The sequence below is a fragment of the Raphanus sativus genome, chromosome 3 (genome assembly GCF_000801105.2).
Source record: "Raphanus sativus cultivar WK10039 chromosome 3, ASM80110v3, whole genome shotgun sequence".
NCBI lineage: Eukaryota > Viridiplantae > Streptophyta > Magnoliopsida > Brassicales > Brassicaceae > Raphanus > Raphanus sativus.
The window spans coordinates 21898434-21914234 of NC_079513.1; the positions used below are offsets into that span (position 1 = coordinate 21898434).

The 15801-nt window shown below is 30.7% G+C and overlaps 2 protein-coding genes across 5 annotated transcripts; one reads left to right on the forward strand and one right to left on the reverse strand.

Moving 5' to 3' along the window:
• Positions 1 to 7573: 7573 nt before the first annotated feature.
• On the forward strand, positions 7574 to 12936 carry LOC130509059 (uncharacterized). 4 transcript variants are annotated; one of them, XR_008943199.1, is made up of 4 exons: positions 7574 to 7636; positions 7939 to 7993; positions 8076 to 8264; positions 12657 to 12936. XR_008943199.1 is itself a non-coding variant. In XM_057004615.1 (2 exons), the coding sequence occupies exons 1-2, from the start codon at positions 8415 to 8417 to the stop codon at positions 12726 to 12728; spliced, it is 504 nt and encodes a 167-aa protein (XP_056860595.1). In that variant the 5' UTR covers positions 8275 to 8414; the 3' UTR covers positions 12729 to 12936. The 4 variants fall into 4 exon arrangements, 1 of the variants encoding a protein (XP_056860595.1); XR_008943200.1 differs by lacking the exons at positions 7574 to 7636; positions 7939 to 7993; positions 8076 to 8264 and adding exons at positions 10430 to 11712; positions 11815 to 11872; XR_008943201.1 differs by lacking the exons at positions 7574 to 7636; positions 7939 to 7993; positions 8076 to 8264; positions 12657 to 12936 and adding exons at positions 8275 to 8846; positions 9556 to 10006.
• A 997-nt stretch (positions 12937 to 13933) lies between these two features.
• On the reverse strand, positions 13934 to 15124 carry LOC108845488 (organelle RRM domain-containing protein 2, mitochondrial-like). The gene is made up of 5 exons (XM_057006442.1): positions 15106 to 15124; positions 14563 to 14623; positions 14416 to 14516; positions 14231 to 14337; positions 13934 to 14131 (listed from the first exon to the last, which is right to left on the reverse strand). The coding sequence occupies exons 1-5, from the start codon at positions 15122 to 15124 to the stop codon at positions 14090 to 14092; spliced, it is 330 nt and encodes a 109-aa protein (XP_056862422.1). The 3' UTR covers positions 13934 to 14089.
• Positions 15125 to 15801: the final 677 nt, after the last annotated feature.

Sequence of the window (15801 nt, forward strand, 5' to 3'; positions counted from 1 at the left end):
AAATACCTGAAAAAGAGGGGGTCATACAAGTGATAATCTTCAAATTTAGGGGGGTCATACATAACTGAAGATACCTATGCCCGTTTTTACACCCAAACTTTAGTTTTTTTTCAATAATTTACGCATACACCCCTTAGTATTTGTATGGAAATACTCATATTTTCTTATAAAATTGATAACAAACTTGATTACAAGTGTGCAGTAAAAAGTGATAAACCTTACTATTTTTATTTGCATGGTAAGATATTATAGTTCATGACAGTGTGGATCCACAATTTTTTTGTTACCGCTGTCAAAGTAAAATTTCTTTTAAAAAAAATCTTTAAAATAAGTATCGAAAACACATAAAATACCCATTTAAACATAAAGAAGAGCGGTCATACAAGTGATAGCCTTTTTTTTTTTTTTTTTTTTTGAACAAGTGATAGCCTTCAAATTTAGGGTTTACCTACCTAAAAATCTAAGAAGTCACATGCATCCTATTGGAAGAAAATTGTTCTCCATAACTGAGTTAAATACATGATATAGTGTAGTTCTTGTCACGGGTCTATAAACTCAAAATATTTTATATTCATTCAAAAAACCTTTTTCATGTTTTGAACACATTTTTTATGTGGGATAAACTTTTCTTTATGTTCAAACTTCTTCCGGTGTGCAGTAAAGATTGTTAAATCTTTCTAGTTTCGTTTACATGCTGCTATGTTTATGAATAAAACGGCATCCGAAACAATATTTAATAAACATGAAAATCTAATGCAAAAACAAATACAATAATAAGCTGACAAGAGAAAATAAAGCTGACAAAAAACAAGTACAAAATTACAATAATGCAATAATGCAAATAACTCATTCTCGTGAGTTGAATAGTCAAGTCTCGGTGTACTTTCTAGGTTGTGTACCGCTCCATTATGTGTACCTACTAGGATGTGAACCATTCAGCTCCACGAGTGTACCTTGTTGGATGTGCACCATTCTTTACCTTTGCTTTTATGGATTCTCTCACCATCACATGGGTCTCAAGCATATTATTGTACTAGCTTCTTGGAGCATTATGTTTGCTTCTGTTTTTTTAAGTGATTTTGGATTTTTTGCGAGAAGGTTCCCTGTCAAGAGAACACTGAAGCTGCTGTTAGATACTCACGAGAATGACTTTAGTTTGGTTTGGACTTTATTTGGTTGTGTGCTAGAGAGGAGTAACATTATTTATTTTTTTTGGTAAAAGAGGACTAACATTATTTCTAATCGTTTTTACAGTCGTTATTTCAAAAAAATTTTTTTTTTGTCTCTGTACATTCGTTACTTATTTTCATATCTTTGTACATTGTTGCTTAAATTTTCATGCCAATTCCTTTCTTGCAGATTAAAATGGATGACTCGGAAAAATTGTTGGGATTATTTCCTACTGAAACTATAATGGTCGGTCACATCAAGAAAAACATGAAGAAGTTTATATGATTACCTAAACCCCTTATGGTATTTTTCTTTTAGGGAAAAAAGATTTTTTTTTAATTCAAAAAAAAGAATTGTGACCATCATCAGTAAAGTATGGTAGTGTAGGTTTGTTCTGTTGTGCGATATTGAATGCTAAATCTATTTATAGTTTTGGTTTGACTTGTTGTCTTTTAGATGAAACTCAAAGACGAACGTATGAAATGAAACAACAAAAAAAAACAAATGTGTAATCCATTCCTGTGAGTAGTGTAGGTTTGTGCGATATTGTATGGTATAATGTTTTACTCAAACATTCTTGGACGCATCCAATTAGTACTAAAATCACTTGATTGTGCAAACTCTTAATAAGTTTAATCACATATAGCTCTATTATTCTTATTTAGAAAAGACATCATCTTCTAGAGAAGACAATTATTTCTTAATGTTAAATAATTAAAATTAAGCAAAGCTTTGAGGGAAAACGAACATGATGAGCGTGACAGCAAGTTATCAGCATAATCAGTAAAACTCTTGGGTTTACCTACCTAATAAAAATCCAAGAAGTCACATGCATCCCATTGGAAGAAGATTGTTCTCAAAAACTGAGTTAAATTACATGATATAATGTAGATTTTGTCTGAAACATATACGGGTCTATAAACGCAAAATATTTTAATATTAATTCAGAAAACCTTTTTTCATGTTTTAAACACATTTTGTATAGGATAAACTTTTCTTTATGTTTTTGTTGTGTCTCAAAAAAAGAGTATTTCAAAAAAAAAATCTTTTCTTTATGTTCAAACTTTTTTGTGCACCAAATGATTCATTAAGATAAAATTTAAAACCTTTTTTCATGTTTTAAACACATTTTGTATAGGATAAACTTTTCTTTATGTTTTTGTTGTGTCTCAAAAAAAGAGTATTTCAAAAAAAAAAATCTTTTCTTTATGTTCAAACTTGTTCCAGTAGTAAACAGTGTTAAATCTTTCTGGTTTCGTATACATTCTAAGATGTTCATGAATCAAAGGGCATCCGTGACAATAATTAATAAACATGAAAATCTAATGCAAAAACAAGTACAATAATAAGTTGGCAAAAGAAAATAAAGAAGACAAAAAACAAATACAATAATAATGCAAAGAAACAAAAATGAGTACAATAATGAATATACGGCTGGGCAAAAAACTCATATCCAAAAAGTCGAACCTAATCCGATCAATAAAAGTAGTACCGAATCCAAACCGAATTTATTAAATATCCGATGGAGTTCAAAATTTTGATATTTGGAAAACCAAAACTGAATCCGATCTGAACGAAATATTTCGGATACCCGAATGTATCCGAAATAAATTTATATACCTAAATATATTAATTATTTTAGATTTAATTAATATAAAAACATCTAAAATATATAAGATACTTTTAAATTGTTCAAAATACTAGAAAATATATACAAATAATCAAAACTAAATGTCTAAAATAGCTAAAGTATACTCTAAATGGGGCTGGAAAAAAACCCGAATCCAAAGAACCGAACTGAGCCGGATCCAAAAAAGAAATAACGAGACCGAACCAAAATTGATTAAATGTTCGAATGGGTTCAAACTTTTGGTATTTAGAGACCCGAAACTGAATCCGACGCGAAAATATCTTGTTTACCGAATGTATCTGAAATAGATCTATATATCTAAATATATCAATTATATTTAGATTTAATGTATATTAAAAACATCCAAAATATATAAGATACTTTGAATTGTCTAAAATACTTGAAAATATATACAAATGATAAAAGTTGAATGTCTAAAATAGATAGAATATACTCAAAGTCGTAAAAATAATTAAAATATCTATTGATTCTCTATCCAAATTATGCAAGGTCATTTTAACCTGGATCCTAAAACCTGAACCAGAACCAACCCGAAATTATCCGATCCGAAACTGAACCGAAAATTTATAAATACCTACTGGATCCAAAATTATTCTACCCGAAAGAACCAAACCGAATAGACCCAGACACGAAAAGAACCAAACCGAATTGATTCGACCCGAATAGATCATTCCGATAAGAACCGATTAATACCCGTCTTAAAAGCATGGATATACAAAACTATGTTTTGTTTTGTTGTATTTTCTGTATTTTATTTTATGATTTAATTGGAATATTTTTTGTTAACAATTTTTGTTATTATTTTATAATATTTTCAAGTAATATGAAGCTTTAAATGAAAATTTGGAATTAAAAAATATTTTATTTTATTTTTAATAGTTTATTTTAAGTTATTTTGTAAAATTTTAGATATATATGACATATTTTTGACTAAACTTGATAGAATTTGAGTATTTTTTATCATCTTAGATCCTAAATACCCTGACCCAACTAGGTATGTAACTATGGGTATTATACAAGTACTTTAATTATAGAATCGAACTGACCCGGATCCGAGAAGAACCGACCCGAATCCGGACCAAAAATTTAGAAGAGGTCCAAATGATTAGGATCCGAAAGACATATCAAAAAGGAACCAGCTCAAACCCGACTAAGACCCGAATGCCTAGGATTAATCTAAATATTCAAACCAAATCAATTTATATGTTAAATTTAGGTTCTTTGACATATTTTATTCAAACTTTGATGTAATATATTATTTTGTTTATAGATTTTGAGAAATTTAAAGTATATAATAAATTCTAAATTTTTGAAACCATTTAAATGGGTTATCCAAACCCGAACTGAATCCGCATAGATCCCAACGGAATCCGAACATAAATTTAGAAATACCCGAATGGAGCTGAAATCTTTGAACTTTGCATAATCCCGAAAATTCGAAACCCGGATAGACCCGAACTGAATCTGAATTGGTACCCAAATGCCCATCCTTAACTCTAAACACCAAAAATATTTAAAATATCTATTGATTCTCAATCCAAATATTCAAACTAAACCAATTTATATGTTTAGTTTTGGTATTTTGGCATATGCTATTCAAATTTCCATGTAATATATTGTTTTGTTTCTATATTTTGAGACATTTAAAATGTATAATGAATTTTAAAAGTTCTAAAATAATTTAAATTGCTTATCCAAAGTCGAACCGAACCCGCAAAGAACTTAATCGTACCTGAACCAAAACTTAGAAATAACCAGATTGGCCTAAAATATTTTACGCCAAAAATCTGAAACCTAAATAAATTCAAACCAAATAGGAATGGGTACCTGAATGTCCACCTCTAGATAAGATAGTTGAGTATGTTTTTTTAAATGTAAGCTGAGTAGGCCTAAACCCCAAGAAGTAGCTTTTATATAGGACTGGACAAAAACTCCGGATCCGAAGAACCGAACTGAATCTGATCTGGAAGAGTAGTATTGAATACAAACCAAAACTGATTAAGTATTCGAACGGGTTTAAAATTTTGATATTTAAAGAACCGAAATTAAACCCAATCCAAAGTATTTTGAGTACCAAAAATTATATGAAATATATTTATATACCTAAATAATATTAATTATTTTTAGATTTATAAATATATTTAAGCTGTCTAGAATACTTGAAAATATTTATATATAGTCAAAAGTAAATATCTAGAATAGCTAAAGTATAATCTAAACACCATAAATGTTTTAAATATCTATTGATTCTCAATCCAAATATTTAAAGTAAACCAATTTATATGTTAAGTTTAGTTATTTTGACATATGTTATTCAAACTTATATATATATATGTAATATATTATTTTGTTTTGCAGATTTTGAGAAATTTAAAGTATATAATAATTTTTAATTTTAAAAATAATTTAATAGGTTATGTGAACCCAAACTCCAAAAGATCCGAACAGACCGAACCGAACCCAAACCTAAATTTAGGAAAAATCTGAATAGAACTAAAAATTTTGATCCAAAAAATCCAAAATCAGAATAGACTTGAACCGAACTTGAATGTATATCCGAATGTCTCTCCTAGATTTATAAGAATCAAAAACTCTCTGCAGATGTAGTTGCAATATTCACTCGAATAACATTGACAAATACCGTTCCTTCTAAGCAATAAATTTATCGTTTCTAAAGAGCATCTCCCAACTAGTTTTTTCATCTGGTTAGGGTCATAAGACCGGTGTTTAAATTTATTAGTGATAAATTTGACAAAAAAAGTCAACCTGTGAATTTTTATTGAATATTTTTAGTTTTATTTTATTTTTATCTATATTATATTAAACGAGAAGTCATGACTTCTCATCTATGTGTGATATTTAATAAAATGGATCCTTACTAGAAAGCACAACTCATTTATTTATTAATGATATACATAGACATATTTGTTTCATTAATAAATTATAAATAGATATTCCTAGATTTTCTCCTAATTACATCCAAATAAAATCTTTTTAAATCTATTTGTTTACTATATAAATATATATTCGTATTTATTTAAAATATTAATGTTATAATTCATTTTTTCACTTTACAAATCTTTTAAATATTTAATTAATTTTCGTAATTAATAATAGACTAGATGTATATTTTATTTTTATTAAAATAAACATTTTAAGTATCTAATTAATTTTTGTAATTATATTAAACCCATGTACAATTTTGTATTAGTTTGTGATATAAATTTATATAGTATTTTTAATTAAATCTTTGATCTCTAACAATTAAGATTTGTTAATATTTATATCACATGATTGAAAATATGTCATTAATATGAATAATAGGTCTACAAATGCTATTTTAAAAGTGTATTCAGTTTCTATTTTAAGTGCTATTTTAAATGTTATTAAATATAATAGATGGTTTTCTTTCAATATTTGATAATAGAACTATATGACTGTTTCGTTTACAAAAATACAATCAAGTTTATTTTTATATAAACCATATTCATATACTATTCATTGATGTGATTGTTTTGTATCTTTTATCTTGTGCAATTTTGAAAATGCAATAGATATTATACCAATTTTTGTCATTGGCATAAATTACATTTATTCAGTCAAATATTTATTTCATACAAATAATTCGATTAACATATATGTATGATCAAAACCTAAAATACAAGTATACTTTTAAAGAAAATAATATATAAGTTAATATTAATTTGAATGGATTTTATCGTAAATATCAAAGAATGTAATATTTTAATTAGTTTTCATATTTTAATAAGAGAGATATCACTAATAGTTTGAAACAAAAATAAATAAATTACTGCATGCAAGCTATACAATTGTTATATTTGAAAATGCTATAAAACTTTTAATAATTGGTAAATATTGAAATTATATATCATTAATGTAAACTAGATAGTTACATGTATAAAAATGAAAATAATCATCTGCACGGTTGTGCGGCTCGAGATCTAATTTTCTTTTAAAGAAAAAGATTACCCTCTCGCAACCACAAACGTTAGCTAGAACCAGTTTTTGATTTTAAAAGGTTTGAAACAGTTTGAAATGATTTGTAGCGTTTTCTGTGATTATTTCAAAACGTCAATGCTACCAACTGCAAAAACTGAAATTGTGGATGGTAGATGGAAACCAGTCATGCCGTTAGTTTTTTTATAAAATATATTTTCCTTTTTAACTCATTTGTGAAAATAATTCTGTTGTTTTATTCCATCGGTAATCTTACCCACTAGAATCCAATCCGTTTGTTGTGATAACGTGGTACCTAGGTTCCTTAAATATCTACCTAATTCATCTGAAGATTTGATGATAAGTACTCCCTCCGTTTCAAATTATATGTCGTTCTAGAGGAAATTTTTTGTTTCAAAATAAATATCGTTTTCGGTTTTCAATGCAAAATTTATTGACAATATTTTATTTTCTATTTTTCTATTGGTTGATACATGGTTAGGTGTATTGGTAATAGTGTTTTTATTTTAGAAATATGTAAAATTAAATATTTTCTTAATCTGTGTGCATAAGGTTAAAACGACATATAATATGAAACGGAGAGAGTAATTGATAATTAAAATAAATAAAGTTTTTATATTTAGGGGTCCATTGAAAATGACTGAGTGATGAAGCTTTAATGAAATCTGACACCAAAAAAAAATTCTAAAAATATTTGAAGAATATTTGAAGAATATTCTTTTAAAAATAGTGCTATAAATAAACATCTCCAAATCAAAAGAATATCATCACACAAGTCTTGTGAGTGATTTTCAAGTAGCTGTCTCAGTGACAAAAAAAGATCATCACTCAGTTCAGGTAGCTGTTTTTACTAATCTTTGTACATTCACTTTCCAAGTAATGGCTTTACGGTCTTTGTAACCTTTGTACATCCGTTGCTCTTTAGTTGCTTGTTTTTTTAAAAAATATCCTAAAAATATTTTGGATTGGGTTTATATCATCAATTTGTGCTACACAAACCCATCTTAATTGATCATGTTTCTTATTAGGAGTTTTTGTTTGTTCTTATTATGTATGAGTCGAGTCTTTGAGTAGCTCTCTTACGTTGCTTCTGTTTGTTCCTTATTATGAGTTATTGCTTATTCTTATTTTGTTTGTAGGCCTTTCTGTTTTGCTTTTCATCTATCAAACGCTACTCCTTTGTCGGATATACAGGTCGGTAGTAGACTTTTTTTCAGCTTTTTGTTTTGGCCTGTCATCATCATCATCATCTAAGTGTATCATTTTTTTTACTCAGGAAAAATTGCTGGAATTGTTTCCTACGGAAACTATAATGGTCGGTCACCTTCTGAACAAGGATCTCAAAGCTTTAAAGATGGATCATGCAAGAGTCATCGATACCTCACTTTTGTTCAAGTATGATTTCTCTGCTGCTGGTGGTATCGTCGGAAAGCTTCCACGGCCCTCTTTAGATCATCTCTGCAAGGTATGCCATATAGAGCTGTCAAATGGTCACCCAGCCCATGGGCTTGACCAGTCCAGACTGTAATGGGCGGCCCATGGTTACAACCAAATCACAAATGGTCCAACTGGGCCTAAAACCCATTTCACCCATGGACAATTTGGTCCTGCCCAAATGGGCTTCGGTCTGCCCAAACTATTAAAAAATTATGGGTTTTTTTGTTTTGGTGAAACCATCTCGATTCTTCTTCTCTGCTCTCGCCTTCCCCGTTCTCCTAGATGGCGATTCTCGATTCTTCTCCTCCATAGCTTGATCTGTGTTTGTGGGTTCATCAACCATCTCTCCGGTGAAGCGACGACGACGATTCATCTCTCCGGCGACCTCTCTCTCGCCCCGGCTCTCTCTCCGTTTCTCCGGCCCTCTCTCCTCTCCGGCGTTCTCTCTCTCTCGGGCTCTCTCTCCGGCGTTCTCTCGGGCTCTCTCTCCGGCATTCTCTCTCTTGGGCTCTCTCTCCGGCTTTCTCTCTCTCTCGGGCTCTCCGACGTTCTCTCTCTCGGGCTCTCTCTCCGGCGTTCTCTCTCTCTCTCGGTCACTCTTGCGAAGCAGGTGAGCCTTAGTAAGAGTCTCTATGGTTTGACCTTAGTATAAACTTCTAACGTATGAGTATCAGTGTATGTTAGTGATGAAGTTAGTGATCTGTACTTGATGGATATGTGTAGTGATGATGATGACGTTATGTTAGTGATGATGATGACGTTATATAATGATTTTATAAAATTTATATAAGTATAAATAAATAATTACAGATTTTATAAAATTTATATAAGTATAAATAAATAATTACAGATTTTATAAAATTTATATAAGTACAAATAAATTAATCATTATGAGTAAATATGAATATAAATAAAAATGTAATGGGTGTCCATGGGCTGTCCATTTGGACATGGGTTTTTTTGGTCTTGGGCATTTTTATGGACCATGTCCAATATGGCCCGTCCATTACAGACCAAACCCGAAATGGTCCAGTTGGTTTCGCCCAAATGGGCTCTGGACAGCCCATTTGACAGCTTTAATGCCATACCGCTCTCGACATTGTAGTTGCTGGTTAATTCACCACATTGTTAACTTCTTCTTTTTTTTCCCTGCCTAGTCTGTTTTGTTATACGAAATACCGAAGAGAAAGCATACATTGAAATTGTTTAAAACCACAAGTCTAACAAAACATCTATCTTCATCTAACAAACCAGATGATGACCATTAACTTAACGCTTTTGCATAATAAACTGAAGAGTTTGTACCTCATTGATTGTAGCTTTAGCTGGAACACCAAGTACTGCTGCTCCAACCGCCCAACCATCTTTAAGTACCTTAAAGTAACAAAACCATCACAAGAAACTCTTCAGTGTCCACCAGTCTGGCTGAGTCGTGGATGCAAACAAGCTCAGCGTTCACATCGATTTCCTGTGAAAAATTAAACTATAAGCTTCACATGAACATAGTATTTAGAATAGTTTATTCTGGCTCAGGAAAGGAAAGAGGTATAAACCTGAAGTCCACTGTGAACAATAGTCTTGCCTTTCTTTACTAGGAAGAGCAAAATTAAGATTAACATCAATTGATTCTTCATATTCTATAAGAAGACCACAACCAAATGCTCTGTAAAATCTCTCAACCAGAAATATAACTAGATTAATTATTTTTAATAGATAAACTACCCATAAATTAAAAACGAGTTTCACTAATTTGATAATCCAAAATCACTTTAAAAAAGAAAAAAAGAAAAGCAAACATAATGCCAGGAAGTACAATTACATGCTTGTGACATGTGAATTCATAAAAGCAAAGGCAAAGAATGGTGCACATCCAAGAAGATTACGAATGATGGAGCTGAATGGTGCACAACCTAGAAGGTACACTGAGACTTTGACCACTCAAAATTCACGGTACACCAGAATAATGGAACTATACGTGATTAAATTTATTTTTTTGTATCCCCTGCCTCTATAAACACACACATAGAGACACTACCATTTTATAAACCAACAACCTCTCATTATCTTCTTCACTCTCTTTTTCATATCTTTCCACAAGACATGTCTTTACAAATGGGTGTGGATTAAGAAAGCTTCTAGTAACGGTGCTGACAACAACCCTCGTTATTAAGAAAGCTTCTAGTAACGGTTGTGTTTATCAAGTCATAACGAGGGTTGTTGTCAGCACCGTTACTAGAAGCTTTCTTAATCCACACCCATTTGTAAAGACATGTCTTGTGGAAAACATGACGGCAAGCTAGCTCAACCACCTCACGAAAATGGTTTGGGTTTTGGAAAATGTATTCATCACCACATAAAGCACATGAGGTATATCATGAACATCACCTACTGGATCTTCATAGTACTGTCTATCCCATCCTAACTCGGGTGTCATAACTTCGACCTTACCACGTGCTACGTCAGCTCGCAAGCTGTGCAACCTCCTGCTACTGTTCCTCATAAATGCGTCAGAATCTTCAGCGTATCTGGCTAACGCATACGAAATGTTATTCCAGTTAACATCATACACAAAAAAACTCACGGAGGGTCATCCCGCTAGGACTTCTTCAGCATCCCCCAATTCCGGTTCACGGAAAAGGAGCTCTGTACGAAGTCGCGCTCGCCCGTCCTTCGCACTTTGCGGTAACCATTCATTTAGAATTTCCCCACGGCTCGAGTAAACAGTTTGCTCCACTAACAAATTGGGGCGATTGGCTTCGCGGAAAATGAGTCGCCTGAACACTCTTGCGTCCACTGCAATAAAGCATCCAAATGGGCTTTGCGATCGGAGAGTGATATTTGTGCCGTAAATCTCTGTTACTCTCTCGTGCAGATAATCTGGATCCATGATATGAAAAAGAGAGTGAAGAAGATAATGAGAGGTTGTTGGTTTATAAAATGGTAGTGTCTCTATGTGTGCATTTATAGAGGCATGAGATACAAAAAAAAAAAAATTAATCACGTATAGTTCTATTATTCTTGTGTACCGGAATTTTGAGTGGTCAAGTCTCAGTGTACCTTCTAGGTCGTGCACTATTCAGCTCCATCATTTGTAATCTTCTTGGATGTGCACCATTCTTTGCCTTTTCTTTTATGAATTCACATGTCGCAAGCATGTAATTGTACTTCCTGGCATTATGTTTGCCTTTCTTTTTTCCTTTTTAAAGTGATTTTGGATTATCAAATTAGTGAAACTCGTTTTTAATATATGAGTAGTTTATCTATTAAAAATAATTAACCTAGTTATACTTCTGGTTGAAAGATTTTACAGAGCATTTGGTTGTGATCTTCTTATAGAATATGAAGAATCAATTGATGTTAATCTTAATTCGCTCTTCCTAGTAAAGAAAGGCAAGACTCTGTTCACAGTGGACTTCAGGTTTTTATACCTCAAGCATCCTGTTTATGTCACTCAAGGATCTTACACAAACATCAAGGTAAATAAAACACTAACTTTAGCCTTTTTACTGTTGACAGAATCAAATTCATTTTTACATGTCTTGATTGCTATTTGCTGAAATTGTCATTTTCTTTTGAAGGTTACAACACCTTACGATTTACTGCTTGCTGAGAGAATCTTGTGCATGGACTCATGAGGTATCATTACAAATTTAGGAAAAATATATAAATAGACACATTATCAATTCACAAACCAGTAGAATAAATTAATCATGTTTTCTGAATATTGTTTTATACTTGGATGTCTACTGTGAGAAATTGTGAAATTTATTTCAGTAATAATAACAATTGCAACAAGACATAAAAGAAAAATAAAACCAACGCCACAGGCCCACAACAATATATATCTCTTGAAAATATAGACTTGTGATTATTGAAAAAAAACAATATATATAGGCTTGTTTTACACACCATCGAAAAACAATAGACATATTTGTTCAAGTAGAGAATCTTGAACTAAAATTAGTAAAATTAAAATTGTACACATTCCGTTAATCTCAATCTTAAACTAAAATTCTGGATACATATGAAAGACTATTCTATTCGATTTTTTGTATCCTTTGTATCCTCCTAGGTGCATCTCGTTTTTAAATTATTATATATATAGAAAATGAGGGTTGTACCATACCAAATCATTGTACTGTGTTCTTTATCGAAAACGCAAAACATAGTACTAGTATTTATCACAAACACAAAGATACATACTATCCAGTACATTTAAAAAAAAAATGGAAATATTTTATTGCATTATTAGGTTTAATTGTAGCAAAAAGAGATTACAATTACCAATCACTGGAAATCCTCATGGAATTAGATTGAAGCCCACAGAAATCAAAAGTCTAAACCAGTAAATCAGTAGATAAACAAAGAAAACATTCAATTCAATGTCACGGACTTCTGAATATTGAATGGGTTATTGTAGGCTGTCGTGGGTAGCAGCACACATGGCTGTGCAAATCTACAATATACAAGAAGACAAAACGTTGGTGTTTAGTAGTGTCCTTTCCAAAGAAGCCTCAGCCTGAGTTTCCCATCTTATCGGCTCTCTTGATGATCTAATCATCGTCTTACATCCTTTCATCTATTGTTGTTTAGTAGTGTCCTTTTATTTTTTCTCCTTGTGTTTAATTTCTACCTGGATTAAGGGTTGAACCTTGTTTATCAAGTAATTGATTCAGAATAAATTAATTATGTTTTCTGAATATTGTTTTATACTTAGTGAGAAATTGTGAAATTTATTTCAGAAATAATAACAATTGCAACAAGACATAAAAGAAAAATAAAACCCAACGCCAACAATGTATATCTCTTGAAAATATAGACTTATGATTATTTTTTAAAAAATAGTATATATATAGGCTTGTTTTACACACCATCGAAAAACAATAAACATATTTGTTCAAGTAGAGAATCTTGGTCTTGATCTTTCACATGATAAAATCCGAGATAAGGATCCAAAAGTAAATTAAATAGGATTTACCTAAGTGGAAAGTACCGGTCTAAAATCAAGCGACTAATTCATATGTATACAACATGATCAACAAGATCAAAGCCTATTCCTTGATGTTTTGACAGGCTCTCACTGGTAACCACAAAAGGAATGAAAGAAATAGGAAAAATGGAATGAAAAGGAATAAAATAAAAGGAAAATTCATTCCTCTTCTAATTTCATAAGGAATAATTGTAGTTTTTTATTCCATAAATCTTAAGAAATGTTAAGAAATCATATGTAACAAATATTCCTTGTAAATTGTGTAAATTGTAAGGAATGCCAAAGAATTAGTTATTCCCACACATTCCCTTGGTCACCATCTGGAGCCAGAGAGTAACTATTTCACTCCCTCATTTTATTGTCATGATTGAAAACATTTAAAACCTTTGGTAGTCCACATTTAGAACCTTGTCATGATTTTTTGTGCAAGGTTGTAAATTAGTAAAATTAAAATTGTACACATTCCGTTAATCTCAATCTTAAACTAAAATTTTGGATATATGAAAGACTATTCGATTTTTTGTATCCTCCTAGGTGCATCTCGTTTTAAATTATTTTATATATGTATTTTGTGCCATAACAAATCATTGTATTGTATTCTTTATTGAAAACGCAAAAAACGTAGTACTAGTATTTATCACAAACACAAAGATACATACTACCCAGTACATTTTAAAAAAAAATGAAATATTTTATTGCATTTAGGTTTAATTGTAGCAAAAGAGATTACAATTACCAATCACTGGAAACCCACACGGAATTAGATTGAAGCCCACAGAAATCAAAAGTCTAAACCAGTAAATCAGTAGATAAACAAAGAAAACATTCAATTCAATGTCACAGACTTCTGAATATAGAATGGGTTATTGTAGGCCGTCCTGGGTAGCACACATGGCTCTGTAAATCTACAATATACAAGACAAACAAAACATTGGTGTTTAGTAGTGTCCTTTCCAAAGATGGGGTTTTAGGATGAGAATGAAACATATATATATGTATATTACCTTGTCATCCATTCCAGCAATGCCTTTAGCAGAATCTTCTAAGGTGGCATATCGGACAAATCCGAACCCTTTTGAATATCCTGAGATTCTGTCTGTGACAACCTTGGCTGTATAAACCAATTTGACAGTTAATTCTCTGTTTGATTAGCTTTGATGCGCATAATCATAAAAGGACGTTTATTTACCATCAGCAACATCTCCAAACTGAGCAAAAGCTGTCCTAAGACCTTCAGAAGTGGTGCGCTTACTAAGCCCTAAAAAAAAAACAGATGCCACAAAAATACACCTTTAGATTTCAGAACATATATAAAGATAACACAAGGAAACGAAACCTCAGGAAACTGAGAAAAGAACATGCCTCTAGTTCCACACAAAAATTGTAATCAGATGTTGCTAAAAAAAAGAAGATTGTAATCAGATGTTGCTAAAAAAAAGATTGTAATCAGATTTGAACTTGTAAGCTTTAATTGTAGGAAAAGAGATTACATTTACCCTAAAACAATACAAAAGACAACCAAAACGTTGGTGGAGAAGAGATGTTGTATTCTTAACTACACTACTAGATTTTGACCGGGTATATTTTTGAAAAAAAATGTTTATTTTTTTCTAAATTTTATATAATTTTGGTACCTATATTAAATATGTCAAGTTACATAACTAACATTTATACCATATGCATTACAAAGATTATTTTAAAATTTTATTCCTAAAGTTTGCAAATATTATATTTTCTTAGTATTTACCTACCATAAGTTAGTCAAGAATATTCATACCAGAAAAAATTCGACTCCGAGTCGATCCGAAAATTAAAGTCTTATACTCTATTAGACCTGGTCTATATAATTGTTATATCCGAAACCAATATCAAACCTAACCTGCTCGGAAACCGTACATTTTTTGAAAAATGTTTAGAAATTTTACTTTTTAATATATTCTGCTATTTACATATGTAAATGGGTTAGTATGGTCTTCACAAACTTTAAATAAAATCTCATTTAATAAATATTTGTAATCGAATAACCTATTTAAAAATCATTAAACTAAATGAACTTATATATATTTATTTCTATTAAAAGTTCACTTAAATCTGTTAAGTCCTATTTTATCATCATATGCTTTGTTAATTGATAAATTTAATATCTGTATAAAATATTTGAAATTTGAATAAATTAATATCTGGTTGAATAAATATTAATTTTTTGGACCGAGAAGTAAGTTATGTTTTTGTAGCGTGATAACGGCTTTTTTTAATTATAGATTTTGACGAGTCCTTTCAAAAGACGGGTATATTTTTTATTTTAAAAAATCTTTTGGGAAATCTAATTTTCATATTTGTGTTTTTCTTTTCATCAATGATCATGTTTTAATAGAATAGATATTTATCAAGTTTTGGACTTTTTTGGCAATCTAACATTTTAGTTAAGTTAACTATATTTGCTAAGAGTTGTTGATAGTTCTCACTAAACACACAATTACCTTTTTCTGATTGAAGAATATTTGCTATGTAACATATTGTGGTGATTTTCAGTAAATAAATTGTTTATTTAAAAAACAAATAATCAACTAAACTC

What these genes read in the sequence shown, in the direction of transcription:
- LOC130509059 (XM_057004615.1), top strand. Translation starts at nt 8,415, where the DNA reads ATGGGCTTCGGTCTGCCCAAACTATTAAAAAATTATGGGTTTTTTTGT. An exon ending in CGGTCACTCTTGCGAAGCAG is followed by an intron (nt 8,847 to 12,656) that starts GTGAGCCTTAGT and finishes GGGTTATTGTAG; the next exon opens with GCTGTCGTGGGTAGCAGCAC.
- LOC108845488 (XM_057006442.1), bottom strand. An exon ending in TCTTTTCTCAGTTTCCTGAG is followed by an intron (nt 14,517 to 14,562) that starts GTTTCGTTTCCT and finishes TGAAATCTAAAG; the next exon opens with GTGTATTTTTGTGGCATCTG. An exon ending in GTTTGGAGATGTTGCTGATG is followed by an intron (nt 14,338 to 14,415) that starts GTAAATAAACGT and finishes TGGTTTATACAG; the next exon opens with CCAAGGTTGTCACAGACAGA.